At 39.9% G+C, this 22656-nt stretch overlaps 1 protein-coding gene across 12 annotated transcripts in view; it reads left to right on the plus strand.

The window, feature by feature from the left end:
• LOC107996803 (synapse-associated protein of 47 kDa) overlaps positions 1-22656 on the plus strand; it is a 60782-nt gene that overhangs the window by 15247 nt on the left and 22879 nt on the right. For all 12 annotated transcript variants that reach the window (XM_028666255.2, XM_017055035.3, XM_028666254.2 and 9 more), the window contains one exon: positions 325-446. In XM_028666255.2, the coding sequence (XP_028522056.1) occupies positions 325-446 (122 nt within the window). The remainder of the gene's footprint in view (positions 1-324; positions 447-22656) is intronic.

A 22656-nucleotide genomic window follows, 5' to 3' on the forward strand; every position in this document is an offset into this window, starting at 1 on the left:
TTCCATCACACGAAATAATTATATCCCTCAAATCAGCCAGCGATCCTCCACTAACGCGCGAACATCCCCCACTCGTCGGGGATGTTTAATTTTCGTCGAGCACCGGTGATAAACGGCGGGATTCCCGCGAGAGAGATTCGAGCGCCGTATCCAGGTTTCCTCCCCGTTTGCGTTGAAAGAGTGCAGGGGGGCAGTCGCGTTTTTTTCTTCTTCTTTTTTCTTTTTTTTTCTTTTTCGGCGGACGTTTTTCGTCGACCGGCCCCCCATTAAATTCCACCGCCGGATAACGTATCACCGCCGCTCATTATTTTTCTCTTGACGCAGTTTCAACGAAAGCCCTGGCAGGCGCCAAGACCCTCGGAGGATTTTTGTACAGCGCCGTGAATAAAGCTGGAAAAACCGTGGTCGAGGCTGGGGCAAAGATCAAGAAGACCGTCGAGGAGAACGTGAGTAATTTGAGAACTTTTTTTTTCTTAATGTTACTTTCTTTTTTTTATATATTATCCCTAAAGTTTCGAAAGTTAGACGATTAGAAACGTTAATAATTCACGTCATTGTTGGGGTTAAGAATTTTTTATTTAAAAAAGTGGTGAGGTGAATTTTTACAACTTTTTCTTTTTTGATTCATTTACGCCAATATATAATTTTTGGATCTATTTTGGATCTTTTATTTATTCCATTAGGGGATTGTTAAAAACGTGAATTAATTATAGAAGGTAAAAAAAAATGAATGTTTTAAAAGATAAAAGATTATATTTTAAAAGATGAAAGATAGCTCGTTGTACGCGAAATATATGAAAGCGTATGATGGGATCGTAACCGAGCGAGATTTTGATAAATTTAATATTATTGATTTTCGATGACAAGAGCCGGAAATATAAAAAAAGTTTATCGCAAAATTTTACATTTTATAATGCATTTTGAGAAAATCCTTTAAGTCCGATATTCGCGAAACTGGATCGAGCAAAACGAGAAGCGATAAAAAATTCCGCATTGCCCCCTCACCGACCCCCTTCTTCCTCGTCATTGAAATTAATCGAATGGAAAAAAGAAAAAGAAAAAATGAAAACAAAAAAAAATAAAGGGAAAAGAAAAAAATCTCTATTCTTGTTTTAAAAAAATGCAAATCGACTTTTTATCAGTTTTATGTTCATGTTGTTGAAACGAGTAACGACGTTTACCTTCCCGCACTTTTTTCAAATGAATTTTTCCGATAATTGCATTTACAGTTTCATTGCAGCGAAAAATCATCCATTCAGAAAACCAGCTATTTTTCCCTCTGCCTCCCTTCCTCCGCCCTCGATTTGCACTCGGTTGTTATTCAAAATTAATTCACCCGAGTTTCCACGAGCCGCCACGACTAGCCGCCATTGAACCGTGGTAATTGGAAAAAGCGTTTCGTCTTATTTCCGATCTTTGAATAAGTCTTCTTCAGAGTAGAAAATAATTTCCGCACGTTAAGGCGTTAAAGGCAAAGAAACCGTTCTTTTTTCTCTCTCTCTCCCCCTTCTTCTGTATCGTGAAAAATTGTAAGACCCGTTAAAACGTATATTCGTGTTATAAGAATGCCGATCGGGGTTTTGCAACGTAAATTAATTCAATCGAAACGAGATTAATCGCAGATATATAATCGGCTCCGATTATTTAGAAAATTTATCTATGAAAAATACGATACGTGCATCTTGTAATAAATCGAAATTAACTTAATTAATTTCATGCTTCTAACCCGGTTCGATAATAATCACATTAATATCAATTTATTACTCTACGCGACCAATTACACTACGCTTAATATATACGAAGATAAGGGGAAATAAGAGGCGGTTGCGGTGATTTAATCGCGCGAGAATCGATATCAAGCGAAGCTTCCAATTTAATTCCAAAAAGAAAGAAAGAAAAGTCCGGATGGATCGAAAAGTTATCGGAAAGCGAGCATAAAATTAATGTACGAATATAAACGAAATGATTTTTAAACTGGGAGATTTCAAAATTAATATGGAATTTTGAACGACGGAGATCAAAAAAATGTGGATAAAAATTTTTCAATTAAAACGTTCGTTCATTTCCCTTCTTAATTTATTATTTTATTCGCATCATGTAATGACAATGCGTTCAAGAGGAATTTTATTCACGCGTGTATGATATATGTATACAGTCATCGTTGAAACGGAGACATTTTGTTCAAGAAGGAAGTAATCTCGGACGCATCTCTAAAGTGCTTCTTTTCAGTTTTACTTTATCTTCTTACTTACTTACTTCGACGAATTTTTCCACGTTACACGCGTTTCTCAACTTTATATCGCGATTTCTATTATCCGATTCTATCGACTCGTTTCGCACGAGCGCACAGTATTTTAAACGGGATTCTTCGAATCGTTGCAACTTCGTAACGCGTTCTGGACGGATTTAATTTGTCGGAGGAACGCCTAGTATGTTTGAAGAGGGATCTTTCGCATCGTTGTTTTTTCAACGCATACCAGGCGAGACGAAAAATCGAAAATGAAAAGAATCAAGCGGGTCGAAACGACGATTTTAATTACTGTTTCTGTCCGATTTCCGATGTTTTCGATTTCTGCTTTCAATACTACATTCAAACGAAGATATTAAAAATTATAGGGAGCTCGAGTAGGTAATTCGTCGCTTAATTTTGTTAATTTTCGAACAACAATAATAATAGTAATATCGCTTCAGGTTTTTTCGTTGTTTATCGACGACAGAGAAAAGGAAATTTGCAAAAGCGCGATTTCGTATTCAAGATCGAGCTATGTATCTCGATTGAATAATAAAATATTTCGCGTGTATTTATACAACATTTTCATGGATGCTCCATTGAAATTTTCAATCTTGGTATGTTGATTTTGCGCGAGATAAATTGGATTACTAGGTGAAGGACTCGTCTCTGAAAATTACTATCAATAATACGGAGATCATAAAATATACGACATCGTTTCAAAAGGAAAAACCGATTTTTTGAAACTGAATAACGCGCAATGACATCATTGTTGCACGATAAAAGATCGATTATTAAAAATTTACACTAATATTTCGGCTAATTTCGAGATTGCAAGGCGTAGATAAAAATATGTATCGATAATTCTATATATTTCGTTATGAAAAAAGAGAAAAGTATAATTTTAGTGCTCGATATATAAAAGCAATTGCTGCCTCGAGTCATTAATTCGTACACCTCATTAAAATCCGTGCATAGTTATTAGAAATCCGCTAAAGTGGTTGGATACTTAAGAGCAGCGGCGTATACAACAGGATACGAGTGCTCGAAAGCAATTTATTCGATCCGTGGTCGATCAACCAACCAAGTGATTCACACCGACGTATCGAAACGATTGGCCCCAGCAACGTTGTAGAGAAGGATCGACCTTGGTTTGCACGCGTGTAGTGCACACACGTATGCACCGGGCTCGATCCGCTGACAACTGTTAAAATGTAGGTCGACGAAATTTATCAATCGCAACCCTCTCTCGCTTTTACTTTTAAAAACTTTTTCTTTCGTTCCACCGACTCGTCAAAAATCCGAACAAGGACGAACGTAGAAAGAAAGAAGGAAAAGGAACGATTATTAATGAATCTGCAGGAATTCAATTTCAGCTTATCACAAAGTTGGTCGTCACAAATGAGATGTTTCGCGTTTCGTTACTCAAACTCGAGCAATCTTTCGTGGAGCAATTTCTCAAGGAAATCTTGAAAGCTCTGACGGTTGCCCGCCTGATATAACCAGTTGGTGAATATCGTTCGATCATTCGTAAAATTTATTAACGAGAATTTTTTAACGGATAAATTATCACATCGAGTCATTCTCAAACGGTGCATTTCAATTTTCCATCCAGCTATTATCGGCCAATTTCGAATACATCGTTATCGTTTCGAAAACGTAGCTCGTTAACGAATATATACGATTGTGGAGTAATTATTAAACCGGTCAGGATAACGCAATGCAAATGGAAATTAGATTTGCATCGTGGACGCGTGCAGGCAAATTTCGTGTCACTTTCGTTCGAACGATCGAACGAACCACATTTCCACTATCGAGGAGAGGGACGGACCGGTGATCCGTCTACCGTATAATTCAGTTACAGAAATGCGAAAGAAACAGAGAGATATTCCCGAAGCGCAAAAAAATCTTCTTAAAAAAGAAAAAAAAAAAAAAAATTCGCGGAGATTCTGAACGTTCCATTTTTCCTTAAAAACGAAACTTTTTCTCCCAGAGCATCAATATCGAATCCTCTCCAGCCTCCTCTTCTTTTCGTCTCGAAAACTTGACAACTTTTACTTCCCGTCAAGGGGGTAAAAAGCGCCTCCCTAAGATCGTCCCCCACGATTGCGAGGCAAGAAACCTCCGATGAAAAAGACGCGATACGATTAAACGATCGGTTGACAAGTGTCGTCCCTAATAACGTCCATCCATACATATGTGTTGCATTATCGGCCAACTTCGCCATCACGTGTCCGGCGTTTGGCCGATGATATATGAGCAACGACCTGGTAAAATCTGTCGAGCAGCAAACACCCCGAGTAAAGGGAGGGGTCGATTAATGCAGATACTTTTCACGGGGCGTGAGATCACGCGGAAGCCTTCTTCCGGCCAAATGGCACCCTATAATTCCATCGCGAGGTGGATATTAAATTCCACGAATTATTTATCTTGATAAATCCTTGTAAATCCAATCCAGGGGAGGAAATGTCGTTTACGATATCGAGAACAAACAAAAGAGATAGTCGTTCCGTTTTCTTGAGCGGCAAAGCTTAAAAGGTTGAAATTACTTTCGGTACGGTTAATTGGTTATCGAAGGGGAGAATCGCGTGAGCACGCGAGACTATCGTTTGTGACGATAAGACGCGTGTAACACGCGCGTGGGACAAATTGAAAAGGAAGGATCAGTTGTGAACCCGAGCGAAAATTCAACATGCAACGGTGTTACATGAAATATAGATAGGTGCGTTGATTCAGGCGTTGTTAGACGTTAATTAATATTGAACTTCCAATATCGGTGGTGAACGCATCCCTAAATATCCCTCTGTTAAATATCCGATAATTTTTACACCTTTTGACTGATTAACTACAAGATCAACTAACGTAACAACTTGGTGCTATTTCAAAAGAATCTGATTACGATTATTACAATTCAATTGCAATAAGAATCTTATCTTTTTAAGATAATACATTATCTTTATCTTTATTTTCATAGATATTTGCTATATCTGTCGAAGGAATCTATTATATAATCACGATTATTACAATTCAATCAGAAAAGCTATAATTACAACAACTCTTTAAGATAACACGAATACACTATTCGAAGCACGAATCCCGCACAGCAAACGAGGCAGAAAATGCGACAATTCGCGAATACACGATGATAACGCATCGATAATGATCAGTAATGTTATCCAACAAGTGGATCCACCCCGTGACAGGCCCGACCGCAGTAGTAGAGCCCGATCTATAATCAGATGCGCTCTAAACGATCTCGCGTGTAGTGGTTTCAATTGCAAACCCACGTCCTCACGCGTGTTCGTATATAACATCGATGAAACAACGCGCATATATGTGTATATACACATATTGTGTATACAAACATGGTGGATAGAGTCGCGCGTTGGTGTGCAACAACACGGATAGAGATACAGATCCGTGAATGTGCGGGTGCGTCCCACGGCGAAACTACAGCTCGTGCATACACACCGACAAAGAATAGGGGCAGTTGGTATTGATCCAAACACCACCCTCTTCATTCGAGACCCAACTACACGAGCCAACTCGCGCTATCGAGCATCTTCTCTCCCAGCTTTGTGCATCGACTTTTGCAAAAAAAAAAAAAAAGAAAAAATGGCAATAACGCCTACGCCTATGATTATCCATCTCGATGACAGGATCTTCTTCTTCTTTTGGCTCACGTTTTTCTTTTTTTTTTTTTTTATCTTCGTTCATTTTCTCCTCTCTCCGGTTGTTCCTCTTTCCTCCTCGAGTGTTCGTTTATTCGAACAATTTTTGTATCTGTCTGTCTGTTCGAGATTCGTTCTCCCTCTTCTTTCTTCGTTTACTTTCCCTTCTCTCCTCCGTCGATTTTTGTTTGCCGATACAATCCTCGTCTTTGTTCCAGCTTTTTCGCTCTCCTCTTCTTTTTATTCGTCCCTCTTGCTCTCTCCCTGTTTCTCACTAGCGAGCAGAATCGATGCTTCGAGCCTTGAACTTTTTTTTCCCCCGCTCTACTCGCTCAACTCTATATGCCTCTAATCCTCTTTAAACTTCAATCCTTCCCCCTCTCCTTTTTCTCCATTTCACTCTATACAATATCTCTAACTGAATCGACACCCTTCTCTTTCTCCATTACCAGCCGACTCGGATCTCGTTTCGCGTATATTTCACCCATTTGCAGCCCAAAGTTCCCGAACAGCTGATGCCCCACAGTTCAAACTATTCGTGTGGCCCGTCAACGTGGACCTTCTCTCTTTCTCTCTCATTCATTCATTCACTCACTCACTCATTATCACCAGAATTTATCGGCCAGAGCGTGAAAGCTTGCCATTCGCGCAGATATTCGTATTATCGATTTTCGTTAGCCCTCCTCCTCCCCTACTCATCCCCCTCTCCCTTCCTCCGCGTGTCAGAGCTTTTTGTATAGCAGCTGGCGCGCTATCAGCTTCCCTGGGATGTTCCAAGGTCAATTTATATTAATTAATCGAAACATGATTCGAAGGGGTGATAATTACCCTCGGATAAAATTTTTCAAATATTCCCGAACTAATTAGCGAGATTTAAAAGGAGCGAGGAATTAGAAGTAGTGATAGAATAAAAAGGAAGAGTTCAATTTTCCGGTTTCCAATCGAACGGAGAACAACAGAGAGATAGCTTCCCTTCCACCTCCCGCGAGAGATCTTATCGAGCAGTTATCGGCGATCATAGAGAAAGGAAGAAAAAGAAGAGAAAGCATTCAACGCATCCTCCTTCTCCAATTGTTCCAATCCTCGGTCAACGACAGTGTGAAAATTCCGCGATCTGAAGTATCGCCCCAAAATAGGATTTCCGCGGCAAGATCAAAGAGAATGGACTTATAACGGCCAATGAATGGGCGGTAATGGCCGGTCAGAGATCATTGTTGCCGATTCCATAGAGAAACTCTTGCTATCGATTATCGGATGTACGATGATGGATCATCGTTGTTGTTGCTTTTTTTTACGGGTGGCGATTTTTCCGATATTTCTGATCAGCTCGCGCCAATCCCCCACCTCTTTGAATTTCGACGCTCTGCGGCCGGATGGATCGACGACGACGACGATGGGGAATTATCCGTTTCGGATATTGCGGGATATGTCGAATTAATTGGTAAACCTTTACGAGGGAGGGGTGTTGAAGGGATAAGAGAAAAGTTTAAACTGGTTTATGGCGCTACAGACGGTGATAGATTATTAAGGGATAAGTTAATCGTTAAAGTTGGATTGTTAAATTGATCGGAGAAAAATTGAGGGAACGTATTAAGGGGACGAAATATTTTATTTATCCCCTCGATGATAATATTATTTTGTTATATCTTCTTTCCATCATATTGAATGTATATAATCGGATAAAATAAATTATTAATTAATGTATATTTTTAAATTACCTCGTTCTACTTGTGCGATACGTACATTTTTATCCATTTTCTCACGTTATATAACGAATCGATCAAATTTCATTTTTTTTTTTTTTTATTCTTAACGATTTCTTAAGATAAAAGTAAATCCTTGTATTTTGTCATTTGACAAGAGTCACTTTTCGCGTTCAATTTAACAATGAGATCCTAAATCAACCCAGCTACTAGAAATCGAGCCAATCTTTCCATCTTTATTCCTCGTGTTCGTTGCTCCATCGCAATAATATCCCGATATTATTCTTCAGAATCGCTGAATGCGTAAAATATATTAGACTCGTGCTCGTGCAAGCGGCACAGCGCCCGTAAAATCGTTTCACCTGATGCGAATTATAAACAGAGAAAAAGAGAGGAAGAAAAAAAAATCGGATGCTCCGACCAGATCAAATATTGTGCCTTGAGCGGCGAGGGATGAGGAGAAAAAAAAAGGGGGAAATCTCGCCCAGCAGAACGTATGGCCAGCTCGTATTCGGCGGCGTTGAATGAAAAGTTCGCATTATCCGGGCAAATATTTACCGTTCTCGAATCGACGCGAAACGAAACGATTTTCTCGGCTCATGACCAGACTTTACGTCGCACGATTTGAACGCGACATCATTGAGCTGTGCATCGATTGAGCTGTAAATTCAAAAAAAAAAAAAAAAGAGAGAAGAAGAAAGAAAACGATCGTTCGAAAATTTCCGCTCCGTATATCTGAAATATAATTTTTTAAAAAATATTTTAACTCCCGAAAACTTGCATCACCTTTCAACCATCGTATATATATATATTCTCATCTCTAATAAAACGATATTATCAACCTTTGTCGGATCTATATATGTCGAAGTTATCGAATTATTCGAAGGATCGACAAGGTTAGGGATAACGGCGAGGGTTGTCGAGAAGAAATTTTAGCCTGGCAAGATCGGCTCACTGTATATAACGATATCGAATTTAGGCTCTTTACACGCGTCATAGATGTAGAATGGATGTAGGATGGTTGACGTAGAATAGGAGGAGCGGTCGATGGCAGCTGTAAATCAGTTTACAAGGCTTCGATCGTTGGCGTAATAGACGTGGATATATTATATATGAAAAGTGGCCGGTACTGGCGGTGTTCTACCTTCCCCTGGAGCCGCGTGCCAGCCTCTGCAAAAGGGGCAGACACTCGGGGGGACTAATCGATAACGAGCCTTGACCTTCGTAGGGTTTGTCCGATGCGTCGCTCAAGGCAGATCTCTCTCTCTCTTCCTCTCTCGTGGATTAATATCTGGAATAATAGGGGGATGTTGTTCCGATGCTGCATCGAAATTATTTCGATACGCTTCCTGGATTATAGTTAATTCCCAGGGAAGAGAGGCCGAGGGGGAGGGCAGAGGACGGATCTGATTTAATATCGCTTTGCTCGGAGAACGATTTTCAAGGGTCTCCCTTTGAATTCCCTGTTTGCCTTATTTCCGCTTCGTTTATCGTCATTCTCATTTCCTTTGTTATATTCTAGCTTCCCGTTATTCAAACCCGTGATTGCGTTTATCTATTTCTCTCTCTCTTATTCTTTGTCTCATTTGTTGTCTCATCGATGAAAAATTTGGAATGAATTTTTTTTTTTGTACACGCGTGTCGTAGATCTACTTGTAGTGACGATACTCTTCTGATCTTTCTCCTTTTTGTCTCTCTTCTTAGTTTGATCCGAGATTATACAGTGTGAAACGAATGCGAATGGCAAATCACGTCCTCCTTATCTCTTTCCGTTTCGTAATCGAACGTGCGTAATTTTTCCTTTTTTTTTTTTTTATCTAACTTTTATTTGTACGAGATATCGTTATAATTCGTTTCATTACACGGAGTTATTTCGCGCTCAAAATATACGATTTAGATCATCGCCAAGCTGATATACAAAGCGATATTAACCTTATTATCTGGCTTTGGCTAATGATACGTAATTGCTTAATTAGAGTCCCTTTTAATGCCAAAATTCGCTTAAATTCACATCGTACGCGAATTTACGTAGATAGATTTTAGAGGGAATCTTAAATACATGTGTTTTGCGTCAACAACAACGATTAATCAATTTTTTTTTTTCAGAATCGTATATAAAAGAGAAAGAGATTTATCGCTGAGCCGAAAAATCCTTGGAAAATTCGTCTCCTCGGTTATTTTTCTGCGCAACAGGCACAATTTTTCTTTTACACGAATTTCTTTTTTCCTCACCGTCTTCGTATCCTTCGACCAAACCGTAATTACGGTCGAAACGGTGATTGATCGGTCCAACTTTTCCATTCTTTTTGTACGAGATCATTAATCAAAAGCGGTTAGTTAATTTTCACGATATATACAATATATATAGAATGGAATAAAATTTTGAACGTAGCATGAATATATTATTTATGAATGTGTATTTAATATTTATCATTAGGAAAACAGAGAGAGGGATTGGTATTGTTATAATCCCTCGTCATTTGCAATATTCGAAATTCAAGCATGGAAGATATCAAGCTGGAATAATAATTCGATTTATTTGAGTATTAAAAATTCAGCGTTTAAAATATTCTAAATTTGAATCTGAATATTCCTCGTTTTAAATTCAAAATTAACTCCCCCAAAATAATATATCAAATCCCCTTGATTGAACCTATCTAATTTAAATTCAAATATATATATATATATATATAAAATTTAAATTTTACTCGAATAGAACAAGCATAAATATAAATTGGAAATTTCAATGTTTCAAATTTAACAATGTTCCAAGATTCGAAACTATTCGTATTTCCAAATTTAAAATTTCGATCGGGATTATTTTTCCAAAATAACCACATCGAATCCTAATTAACTGTAATCTCGGCTACGAACACATTGATGGGGCAACATTGTACGCAAATCATCGCCTCCTGTCGAATCAAACGTACTGTTTACCCCTGCAAGCGCGAATTAATTATTCGTTAACGATCCCTCGTAATTGAACCGTTTATACGTACGCGAGAAACTGGAGAAGATTGTCTTGGAATTGGCGCCAAAATTATTTCGAACTAACGTCGAATCATCCCCTGATTCATGGAAACAGACCGTGTGCCAGAACATCGCGCGATTCTTTCTTTTCTCATCCAATGAACAGTGTTTCATAATTCAAATTTAAAGAAATATGTACTGAACACGTTCTAATTTAGAGAGATCAATGAGAATGGAAGAAAAAAAAAAGCATGGACAAATCTCGTCCATAAATCGTTTAAATCGAACAAACACCGCGAATAACCACAAATTGTATTTTTCGAAGCAAAATAATAACAACAACGGTTATTAAATTGTATCTTTCAAAAATTTATATTACAAATTTATCACGAATAAACGTTAAACCTCTATTGTGAGCCACAAATTGTACTTGGCTCTTCGAATATCAAAATGTACGTTTTTATAAAAAAAAAAAAAAAAAAAAATGGCAAAAACATTTACATTTAGATTCGTTTTTAAAATTTACGCTTAATCACTTTTCACGGTGTCCAAATATGGAGCATAACAGCAGTAGTAATAGGTCGAGAGCAGCACGGGATACGTGCTGATTTATGGTCACGAGTGTACGTCGCCGTTTTATCGACCGTTTAAGCATTTGGATTCGGATTTAAACGACGAATAATATCACGATTTTCGCGTAACGGTGCCAAATGGGGTTTCCTCGAAACGTTTCCTGGCGAAATATCACGAGGGATCGCAATATCGACTAACTGTCAGCGTATAAACCGTGTTCGAGATCCGTCCCTCTTAAATTCATCCTCCGTGGATTCTCGTTTTGGTTACGACTCGAGATGCGTTTGATACTATACTTGATGTTTAAGTTCGTTCACGAATTTTCCAAGGTGAAAACTCTCGTTCTCCGCGAATAAAATATCTCGAGAGACAATTTTTTGGAAAATTCGAGGTTTCGAAACGCTTGGATCTTTGGAAACGAAAATAAAATAATTAAAAGGAGAAGCAGATTGTTGATCCTAAAACTTCGAATTTATTTTCACATCGCGATTTGCATTCATTCTCTCGATTTAACAATTTGTCTTGATTCACGAGATCTTATTGTCAGATATTTACCGTTTCGATATTTTTTTCTTTTCTTTTTTTTCTCCGTCCCCAAATCTTTTCCAAATTGAAATCGTAAATATTTGTGCCGCAAACTTTACGATTAATCAATTTCGCCGCGATACGAATCGATATTAGTAAAAAGGGTAACGCAACAGGGCGATATTCGCGTAAAAATTTATCGAGCAAACATTCGGATTAATCAATAGAATCAATTTGCTCGCCTTTCTATTTGCTCATCAGTTTTCGATTGCCGCGCGAAATTTCGTACCCCAATTTTTCATACAAATTTTGTTACCTTGTTGTATTCCAGGGGGGAGAGATAAATCTCCCTTCCCTACCCGCACGTCGAAAGCACAGGGTGCATAAACTGTAAGAGAAATCAATAAACCTGAAGTCCATAATAACAGCGTATGAGCTTAAAGTTGTTAAATTTCATAAACCAGTAGTATAATTCTCGCACATAATTCCGTTTTATAGTTGTTTCCAAATGAAAGGGGAACAACTTTTAACTGTTTCCCCTCTTCTTAAAGCCGTACTCGTTGTTCAATTTTTAACGATCCTAGTTTAAAGCCTGTCTCGCGATACGTATGCAAATACTATCGCCTCTAATTTAAACGTTCTGCCGGCATAATGAACGAAAGACACGTGTTCATGCCGGGGGACACACGGAACCCGTTGAATACGGAATCGAGCCATTATCACGATCGCCTCAATGAAAAGCTGTTAAACTGTTGCTCGAGCTGTAAGCAAGAATCGCTTCGAGGATACTAAAAAACGACATTAAACGATATACGATTCGAGACAAACGACTTTGCGAGACGACAAAAGATTGAAAACGTCGCGAGCTCTTCCTTCTCTCCAAGGAATCTGTTCGAAAAGTGATCCATGAGATTTCCACGATTCTCTATTTTTCATCCATCGTTATTCTTTCTTTATAATCGAGTCGAGAGTTACAATCTCCATTACCAGTCGTTTTCTTTTTCTCTCTTCAATTGTCGTATAATTAAACGCCTAGCGTTTCTCCGCGTCAAAGATGCTCTCCAAGTGTTTGAACGTAGTACTGGATTTTTATTTCAAGGATTTATATATATATATTGCGAAGGAACGGAGCGAGGATCGATGCGAGTTCGATTATGCGACGCGAACGACTAGTTCTTTCCTCTCTAATCGATCCATCAAGTTGATCGAAAGTTTTTCTCCTCGGAGACAATCTGAGAGCTACCCTCTTCTCGTTTTTCAGCTTTCGAAACACTTTTCCTTCTCCTTGGCTACCTCTATTCATTATCTTCTTCTTCCCTCTTTCTTCTTTCATTCGTTCTACAAGAAGATCAAATAACGAGCGGCGTTAATCGACCGATTAAGGAGGAAGCTCGAGCAAGCGGATCGAAATGAAATTCTTGACACGAAACCGAACTAAATTGCCCTTTTCCAAACCGTGTGGGACTCGTGCTGATGACAGCGCTGATTCATCCTTACCCTCTTTTTCCTCTTCCCTCCAACGTTCTAATTATACGCGTTCCAATCCTCTTTTCTTTCCTTCTTGACCGAATCATACGCATTTCAATCAAGATGAGGGCGCGTAAGCTTTTCTTGAAACCGTTCCAGCGTGTGAAAAAATCAATGATGATTCCTCCACGTTGGTCGAACGTATAGACGTAGAGATATTATGCAGGGTGGGGTGTGAATCTAATTAATTCCCGATTAGCGGATAATCGTGTATCCGTGGCAATCAATCGATAGACCGCAAACTCGAAGCGGAGTACACTTGCAAGTCGAGTCGCTGCAAAGGTCAATCTGGAGGAGGAGGGGGATTTGCGCGTGAAAATTCGGCGGACGTCCTTCGATTCCACTTTTGGGACGCACGATCGACCGATCTTCTCGCGAAATTTCATCATTTCAATGAATGTTCGACGAATTATTTTAGAATTAGAACCATGGATAATTTTTCGACAATCTTCAACAAGATTCCTTCTCACGTGAAATTTTAATTCACTTTTGATGTTGGTTTTGGTCTTTCTACCTCTTTTTCCGGGATGTTCCTTGTAAAAGAGACACCGACGAAGGATTCCTCTTCCAAGTTTCCTCGCTTTTTATTTCTTTATACTAAAAACAAATACAAAATGTCCGATCGAATCAAACGTGTCAGTTTATTTATGGCTCGTAATAGATGAGCCGTATCCACGAACAGAAAACTTTCAAAAGTGTGAACGATCGACTTTCGAATCTTAAAAAAGAGAAGATTCCAATGCGTTCTTATTCATTTAGCTGAAAAAAAGAGAATAACATTCTCAGTGCGAAAGAGTCGCGAATTTTCCCCAATATTCCCCAATATTGTAAATAATTCTCGAGGCAGAAGAAAATTCTCGTTTTACCTTGAACTCGAAATCCATCGATGCGCGTGATACGCATCCTTTTGTTCGGTTATTGTACACCGCTCTAATTATCGCAGTTCGTTAATTAAATCTCTCTCTCTCTCTTCGTAATAATTGTCGTCCAAGTCTTCGAAAATACCTTCGAAAATAAACTCTTTCTCCTCTCGTCGAGATCGCGGAGAGATCTCGAGGTTTTCAAAACGGGATTTCCTTTCGAAAACGTCCTCCTCGATTATTTTTCTGCAAGATATACACCCTTTCCCCGACTTGGCGAAAATTCCACGCGAGTGACGTGCGTTCGTCGTAATTGGATAACGCAATTGATCGAGCTTCGAGATGTGGAATTAGAACGACGTTTTGTTGACGGGTTATTCACGAAAAAATCACGTTGCAACGTTGGCGAGTGGGTTTCGCACGATCGATCAAAAGTTTGGAAGTTTATCGTTTAAAAGCATAACGTTTAAAGAGTAATTGATCGTGGGAAGTTAGTTTAGTTCAGAAATGAGTTACTGGGTTACTGGTACCTGGGTAACTTGAGATTAGAAAGAAGGGATCATGGAAAGAGGAGAGGAGAATAAACGATGGACACATTTTTTGGCTGGTAGTGTACGTGGACGGAAAGTAACGAAGAAGAGGAAGCACCGTAAGTCTCCAAGACTTACAATCAGCTTGGAGACGGCACGGAGTTAAAGCGATCCACGGTACAAATCCGATCAACCCATTCTTTTACGATTCGCTTACGTTTAAAACAAAAGCCACGCATATCCTCTGGAACACAACTTTTATATCGTAATTGAGGCGATATCGTGAAAATGAAACACGTATTTATACAACTGTTATAATTTCTATAAATTTTGTATCAAAGACATTTTCATATTCTCAATATCAAGCTCGATATCTTCCTATATTGTATCTTCATTTTGAACGAATCTCGCTGAAAAATTATCAAGTATAGAAGCAATCTTATTATAACCGAGAGCAAATCGACCGAGCCTTCTCGAAGGAAAAATTCCATCCAATACGATCGATGAAATCGCAACGCGATTGAAAATTCGGAGAAAGCGAAAAGAAGAAGGAGGGAAGAAGGGCAAATCGAGGAGTATCGATCGATAGAGTTATTCCAATCGATCGTTCAATCAATCGAGAGATTCTCCACGAGAGAAACGAAGGGGAAAAAAGAAAGAGCAAAGAGTGTTTTGCCTACTCGATCAAACGGCACGAATATCCACAAACCTTAGCCACTTGACGGGTGTGCACGACGGCCAGGGCGATCACTCGAGCCACTATCACCACTTGCACGCACTCGAGATCATGCCAAATATCCGCACGAGTCGCCACTCGACCCATTACGAGTTTATTCGAGAGGGAAGGAAAGGGGAGAGTTTATTATTTTTACCTGGGATAGACACGTTATTCCGTGGCGAGAGGAATAATTTCTGATTGAAAAATGATGGCTGGAATTGACTCGAAGAATCGAGAAAAAGAATCGCGTTTCCTCTTGTTCTTTGACTTTCTTACCTATCTCCATTTTTACAAAAATGGCGAAAAATATTATAGTTTCCCTCGTTGTTACGTTCAAGTATTTCTAACTAACATTTTTCCCTTTCAATCTCCTCGATCGATCTTATATTTTTCGAACGATCGACAATCGAAATCCTGAAAACTTCTCTTCTTCGTGGCTCAACGAGAATTCTCCACAATCTCTGAATAACGATATCCACTGCCATCTCGTTACAGAGCGATAACAAATCTTCGGCACGATACGCCCCGGGCATTTAATACCGTTTCACCGGTGTGTACGTATAATCCGCGGCGAGTTAAGGGGGTGGCTTATTATCGATTCGGCCCGAATGCGTGTACCAGTCTGGTGAATCGTCGAATGGGATCATCTTCCCCCCTCTCTCCCCAATCTAAACGTGTAAATGTAATTGAAACTCGCAGCCAACCGCAGCGATTTAAGCGAAACTTGGAAACTTGGCTTGGAAACTTTGCAAGCTTGGAGGATCGATTTCGAATTATGCATCATCGATGCATTGTTGTCGGCCAATTATCGAGCAGGAACGTTTTAAATATCGATTTTTAAATGTCGTTTCCAGTGGAGTCGTTTAAACGGTTTATTTTCAGCTGTTGTCTGGTGTGTGTGTGTTGTGCAAGTACACGGATATTACGACGATTTCGCGCACACCTCGAGAAATTGCGTCTTTTCGGCCGTCGAATCCGGTGGAAAGCTTTTTTCGACTCGTTTAACGACGTTTCCCTCTGCGCCTCTAATTGAAAAACACCCACAACCCCTTTGCACGTGGCTCGCCAAGTTGGAAATTGAATTCGGCGGATCGCTCGACGGCCTATTTTTAAAGGATTTAGGCCAAGCTTTGCGCAATCCACGAGAAGAATCTTATTTATTTAATCATTTTAAGACTAAAATAGGAGAGAGTTAGAGTCTCGAGGAGAAATAAGAATTTCCCGTCGCTCGAGGACCAATTTAGGTTTTACTCGAGTCCTCTATCTAGGCCGCGTTGCTTGGAAAGAATATATCCTCGAAAATAGACGCCGAAAGTACCACCCCTCCATTTTAGAATATCCACTTTAAAAATATATTCCCAACCAACTTTCTTTCTTTTTCCTTTCCGGAGAGGAATCGTCGAACGAGGAATTCGAAAAAAAAAGAAATTTCGATCGACGAAACACGACACCCCGACCCACCCGCTCAAATATTTGTCATCGCTATTTCGTGCATGCTCTTACAATAACCTTGCGCCGTGAAATGGCTTGGCGGTGGTCCGTGAAAAAGGCACGCAAACAACGCCGACAAAGAAAAGAGTTGCCATGCTTTAAAAACAGGGGACAGGGAAGAATCGTGGAAGCCCGGAGGCGCAAACCTCTCTCCTCTTCAACCTTTCATCTCTCCACGTATCCTCCAGGACCAACACACACACACGCGCGCATACCTGCACCATACGTTTTCATAGCTTCATCATCCTCTTCAATAAAGCGTACCACCTATGACCCACTACTGCTATCCAACAGATTTCAGCAGCGTGGGTGGTGGAAATGCTCGTGGAAGGGTTGGGTACGGGAGAAAGGGGGGTGGGGTCCCCTCGGTAATCGACACCTTGACGAAGCTCGAGGAAGAGAAGATCAAGGGGGCTGACGTCACGCGACAATCATCTGGGTCAGGACAGACTACGACCCAGTTGCAGAGCCCCAAACCTCTTTCTCCCGCTTGCACACACATACGCAAGTTTTGAAGAACGATGCATACAAAATTGGGAGGGGGATTCTCTCGATGGAGGAGAGTAGAAATTTCATTGTCGTTCCGTGTCGCCATGGAAAATGGGAAATTGAATTCGCGAGATTCCTTTGAAACGCGGGTCCCTCTTTGTACTCCTTCGCGTTTCTCGTTTCGCACGCTTCTATAATAATTGGCCAGTGTTGCCACGCGATTTAGCAGACTGCACTCCGCTTTTCGTTGCTTTCGAAAGATTCCTTTCGAAAGAGAATTGCTGGAATTCCCCGTTAACCACCCCGATATCGAGAAAAAAGACCAATGTTCTCTAGTTTCCGTGAAATCTGGAAACTGGCCCGGCTTTTCTCGGCTCGAATTTTCTACAGGATTTGTACACAGAGAGGATTCTCTTTCGTTGTTGTTGTCGTCGTTAAGTGAAACAGAATTGGATACTGGCAAAATAACGCAAATTGATAATAATTGAAAATAATTATTTGGGGAGAAAGTTTATTGATGTGGTTGGAAAGTGGGCGCAGCCATTCGTTGAACGAGCAACGTTTAGGAAAGATGAGTCGATTGATAACCGTTTTTAGATACGAAAGGCGAGCGTTGTTGAGGCGCTCTTAGTAAAGAAAGGGTCTGAAAATATTCAGGTGGGAGGAAGAGGGAGAAGAGGTGATCGATTCATCGATTTCGCACTCTAATCCAGCGGACGTAATCTCATCCGGAGTTTTACAATGGCGGGGCCATCGATTTGCCCTCGAACAGGTCGTGTTGGTCGACACAAATGACTCACCCATTCGATCGTTGCTCTTTCTACGTCTTCCCTTTCGCGCCCCCGTTTTTTCCCTTGTCCCAGTTTCCCCAACGACAATTGGTCATCGTTGAAAATCGTTGCGAAATCCTTCTTCCCACGAAATCGTCTCTCCTTCGTTCCTTTTCTGGCTTCTTTTTTTTTTGTCCAACTTAAAATCAAAAATTTTATTCTTGGAACTTTGCAAGTTTTTACAAAAGTTTTATTCCCATTTCTTTTCTTCTTCTTTTTTTTAACTTTAAATTTTTAACTTTTCTCCCTTTCGATGGCGATGGCGGACGGATTGAATTAGAATGTTTCGAAAAGTTCAAGTTCTCGGTAAGTTTGTTCGTTTGAAGTCCGTTTATCGAAACTTCGCCATCTTGATTAGCCCCGCCGCGTTCATTAAAATGTAGCTCGCGTAACCAGTTACCTTCCACGGTTAGAATTCTCTTAATTATGCCGTTACTTCACCCTTCTTTTCACCCCCTCATTAAACGTTCCAATTACGTGTCTTTGAAAAACCTCACCGCGATTTCTGCTTTCCCTAATCGATATGCATTATCGACGGAACGATCGATCGACCGATTGCAAGCTTCGATTATTATCGCAAAGAAAGAGAGAGAGGGAGAGAGGAAAAAAAGAAGTCGATCACGATCGAGGATTAATTCGATAGGGAAAACTACGTTCGAACGTAATCTTCCTCAACGTCTCGTCCACTTCTCGGCCTCGGCCTCCAAGTTCGAACGCCTAATCAACTTTCGACTAACTCGACTAAACACTCCAAGCGAAACGAAATTACATGGAACCTCGGCCCCACGCAGACGACATAAATAACATTATGCGCCTCCCCGGGGACCATCAGACGCGACCTAACCTCATTGTCGATCGTTCGAGGAGGCGTCGAGGAGAAGGGAGAAAAAGAAACAACTCTCTCTCTCTCTCTTTCTCTCTGCCCACGTAATTGGTCGCAGTCCAAAAAAAAGAAAAAAAGAAAAATGAACGCGGGCCAGCTTCCAACACCCGTCTCATCGAGACAATGTTCGAGACAATGTTATCCCACTTGGATCGAATATCTTATTCCGCTTGGAAACGTTTCGAAACGTCCAAGAAAATTAGTTAGAATGTTTCAACTTTGCTGAAAGAGCAAAGGATGCTTTGAAAAAATAAAAATGGCAGGTGTTAACCGAGAAGAGAATAGCATATTTCCATCTTTGAAACCGACTCGTCTCGGATGGAACAGAAGACGGAGAATCTTTGTGGGAGAAGAATGTTCGTAAGAGCGAGGAAAGGAAGCGACTTCCGCGAAGGAAAGGGGGTTGCACTTTCCGTCTAGACGAAAGTTTCATTGTAAACGAGCCGCGAGGGTGCTGAGTTTCTCGTTAAGCACTCACTTTGCCCGCGTCTCGCGTCTATAATTGCACACCGGAAGCTGCATAGGTCCAGATAGCGCGTGTAATAAGCTCTCTCGCGTGGAGCGGAAGTATACTTTGAGAATCGACCTGAATCACGGTTACGACTTCAACGTTGATTTCAACGAAAGAAGTATTCGCCTGGAATCTCTTTACGGATAATCGTTCGATTATTGTGCATATTTATATTGATAATTATTTGAAGATACTCTTTTTTTAATGCAAAGCAAAAAATAAATCGTTTATTATTGCGAAATTTTCGAAAAGATTTATCGAAGAAGAATATAAAAGGAAATGGTTTCGAAGGTTTCTGCTTTTTAATTTCCTCCTTTGGAAACAAGTTAACAGAGTTCGTCTTGTAGCTCAAAAAGAAGATGAAATAAAATAAAATTGATCTTCTTTGTGAAATGTAACAAAATTGTTTCATACGAGAGCTTTAAAATTTTGTTGTTGTTTCTCGATTTAACTAAAGTCTCTGTGAAACTTCTCTCTAGCAAGAGTCGAAAGATCAAAGTTCATCGTTACTTTGTCGTTAAATATTTCAGAAACACGCGTTCGATTCCTATCGCCTTGTTTAATCCATTAATTGACCAAACACGTCAATCATAGTTCAATAACCGACGTGAGTATTTTGCGTGACTTTTACTAGAACTACATCCTATACTAAAAATCTACATTTTTTTCTCTCATCATCGATCGCGCAAAAAAAAGAAAAAAGACATAGACCGATTCCATTTAAAAAACAACGTTAGATGCAGACACTTGGGAATATGCCGGAAGTAGGAATATATCCACAGAATCGGCGACACATCGAACGTTGTACGTACAAAAACGCATGGATATGGATATACAAAGTGGAAAGTTGGCGGTGAATCGGAAGAGTAATCGAATTTCCATGCTTGGATAATGGCTCGATACCACCAACGATGGCGGGTAATTCAATTTCTTCGGCGTGTTCCACGCCACTGGACGGAATTAATTCCACGTTGAAAAGCTGGTTTGCACCCCGGCTTGTCGTTATTATTCCTTCGTTTCGTTGCGTGGATATTTTTAGAACGCGGTCGAGCAAAGTGGCCGAGCAAAGAGCGAAGCATGGGTAAGGAAGGGCGAACGACCCCGATATCCTCGAGGCTCTTCTATTCTTCCTGTTTTTTCACAGCCGCTTTGACAGACGCCGGAAACCATGATCTGGAAATTCCCCTTCGCAAGGATCACGAAGAAAGAAAGGAAGATCCCTCGTTCTCCGTTCATTGTCCGCCTTCTTCATCCTCCTCCGCACCTTGATCTTTTCATTATATTATATGTATATTTTTTTTTCCACGCCTCTCTTCTTGCGATATTTTTTCGACCGTGATGTTCGAACTGGGTTAAACTCCAGAGGCGAATTTAACCGCGAATCTTCGGTAATCGATGAGGGAAGACTGCATGGAACTCGGTCCAATAACGAGTTCGCGGCGCGAAGAATGCCTGCCGCGAATCGTCGGTCGTCCGAGTGTCAGGGACAAAATTGAGAAGTCTCGTCTATATATCTACCAGGGTGGATGATGCTCGAACAGCCGAGGCATTGAATGGCACTCGAATATTTTTATAAAATCTGTTTGAACTTGGAAAAGCCATCTTCGATTGTATTTAAGTGAAGTATATAGTAGAAATGTACTTAGAAGGAGGGAATATTTCGAATATTTATTACAATTTTCCATTATCAGAAATTTTTTTCGATTTTTTTTTTTTCGAAAAGCAATTACGAACGATACGATCTCGCAAGAATGAAGTTTTGACCTCGTTGAAATCCACGTGGTTCCTGTTAAATTCACGTCATGAATACTCGTACGTGTTGACAAGCGATCTGTTCGCCAGATTGAATTTCACGCTCAACTTCAATGTCAACTGATAAACGATTACCTTATCAAAAGGCCCCTTTGTTCGTGCGCGCTCTACGAGCTAAGAGAATACCACGTCTTTGTTGGGAACGATCTACATCGAGCGGAAACTATGCCAAACCACGGCCTTTTGTCACTAACCACACCGTTGTCCGCCACGAAAGCATCTTGCGATTGCGTGATCGCATCTGTTTAGCAAATTTTGGCCGACTGTGACCACTGTCAGCCTCGCCTCGTTCGTTACCACTTGCCCTTGTTAACGAATAGAGTTCGGATCGAGTTTATTTTTAACCCATTTCATTCGAAAATCGATTCTTTCTTGTCAAATTTTTTAAATAGAATGAAATCTAGTATTTAAAAGCGCTGTAATTATTGTCACCTCGTTACCACTTGCCCTTATTAACGAATCTAGGATCCAGATCGAGTTTATTCTTACCCATTTTATTCGAAAATCGATTCTTTCTTGTCAAATTTTTTAAATAGAATGAAATCTAGTATTTAAAAGCGCTGTAATTATTGCCAGCTCGTTTGCCCTTGTTAACGAATCCAGGATTCAGATCGAGGACAATTTTCGAAAATTTCTTTCTTTCTTTTAAATAGAATTTAATAAAACTAAATTTTAAATAGAATGAAATCTCACGTTTAAATTAAAAGCTACGAGAGGAATAGCAAACGTTAATTGAAAAGTAAATTAAAAGATATTAGAAACGGATCTTGAATGACAAAGGAATTTTTCCAGGTGCTTCTAAATTTTCAGCAAACAAAAATACAAAGTCTGTTCCGTCTTTGGGAAAGCAGCGACAGATACGGAAACGTTGTACCTCGCGCAACCGAGGTTCATTGATTTTTCTCCGTTGAACTTGCCAGTGGTCTGACCATGGTCGGGCTATACTACTAGCACCGTTTCAAGTGTAAGTCGTGGCATTAAAACTATATGCACGTGCTTTAAATGGGTATGGTCGTACTTCTGACAAATTCATCTCTGATATAAACGAATGGTTAATATTCTACGATACGTAATCAGCAATAATTAGAATTGCTTTTCGTCTTTTTCTTCTGCTTGCATCCAGTAATTCGATCAAACTCTAAGAATCATTATCATTGTTGTATCGCCAATTCTATCTCAATTTCGAATAGAATTGTTCAGTGTGTATTCGATCCTAATTAACGCAACCAGTATAAATCAATCAGGCTTTAATGATGAACGATTTGTCGCGTATTTCATTAGATAACTCGTTTACCTGCTAATGACGTAACGAATTTTGTTTGAAAGAAACGTA

This window comes from Apis cerana, linkage group LG2 (assembly GCF_029169275.1).
Source record: "Apis cerana isolate GH-2021 linkage group LG2, AcerK_1.0, whole genome shotgun sequence".
Classification (NCBI taxonomy): Eukaryota; Metazoa; Arthropoda; class Insecta; order Hymenoptera; family Apidae; genus Apis; species Apis cerana.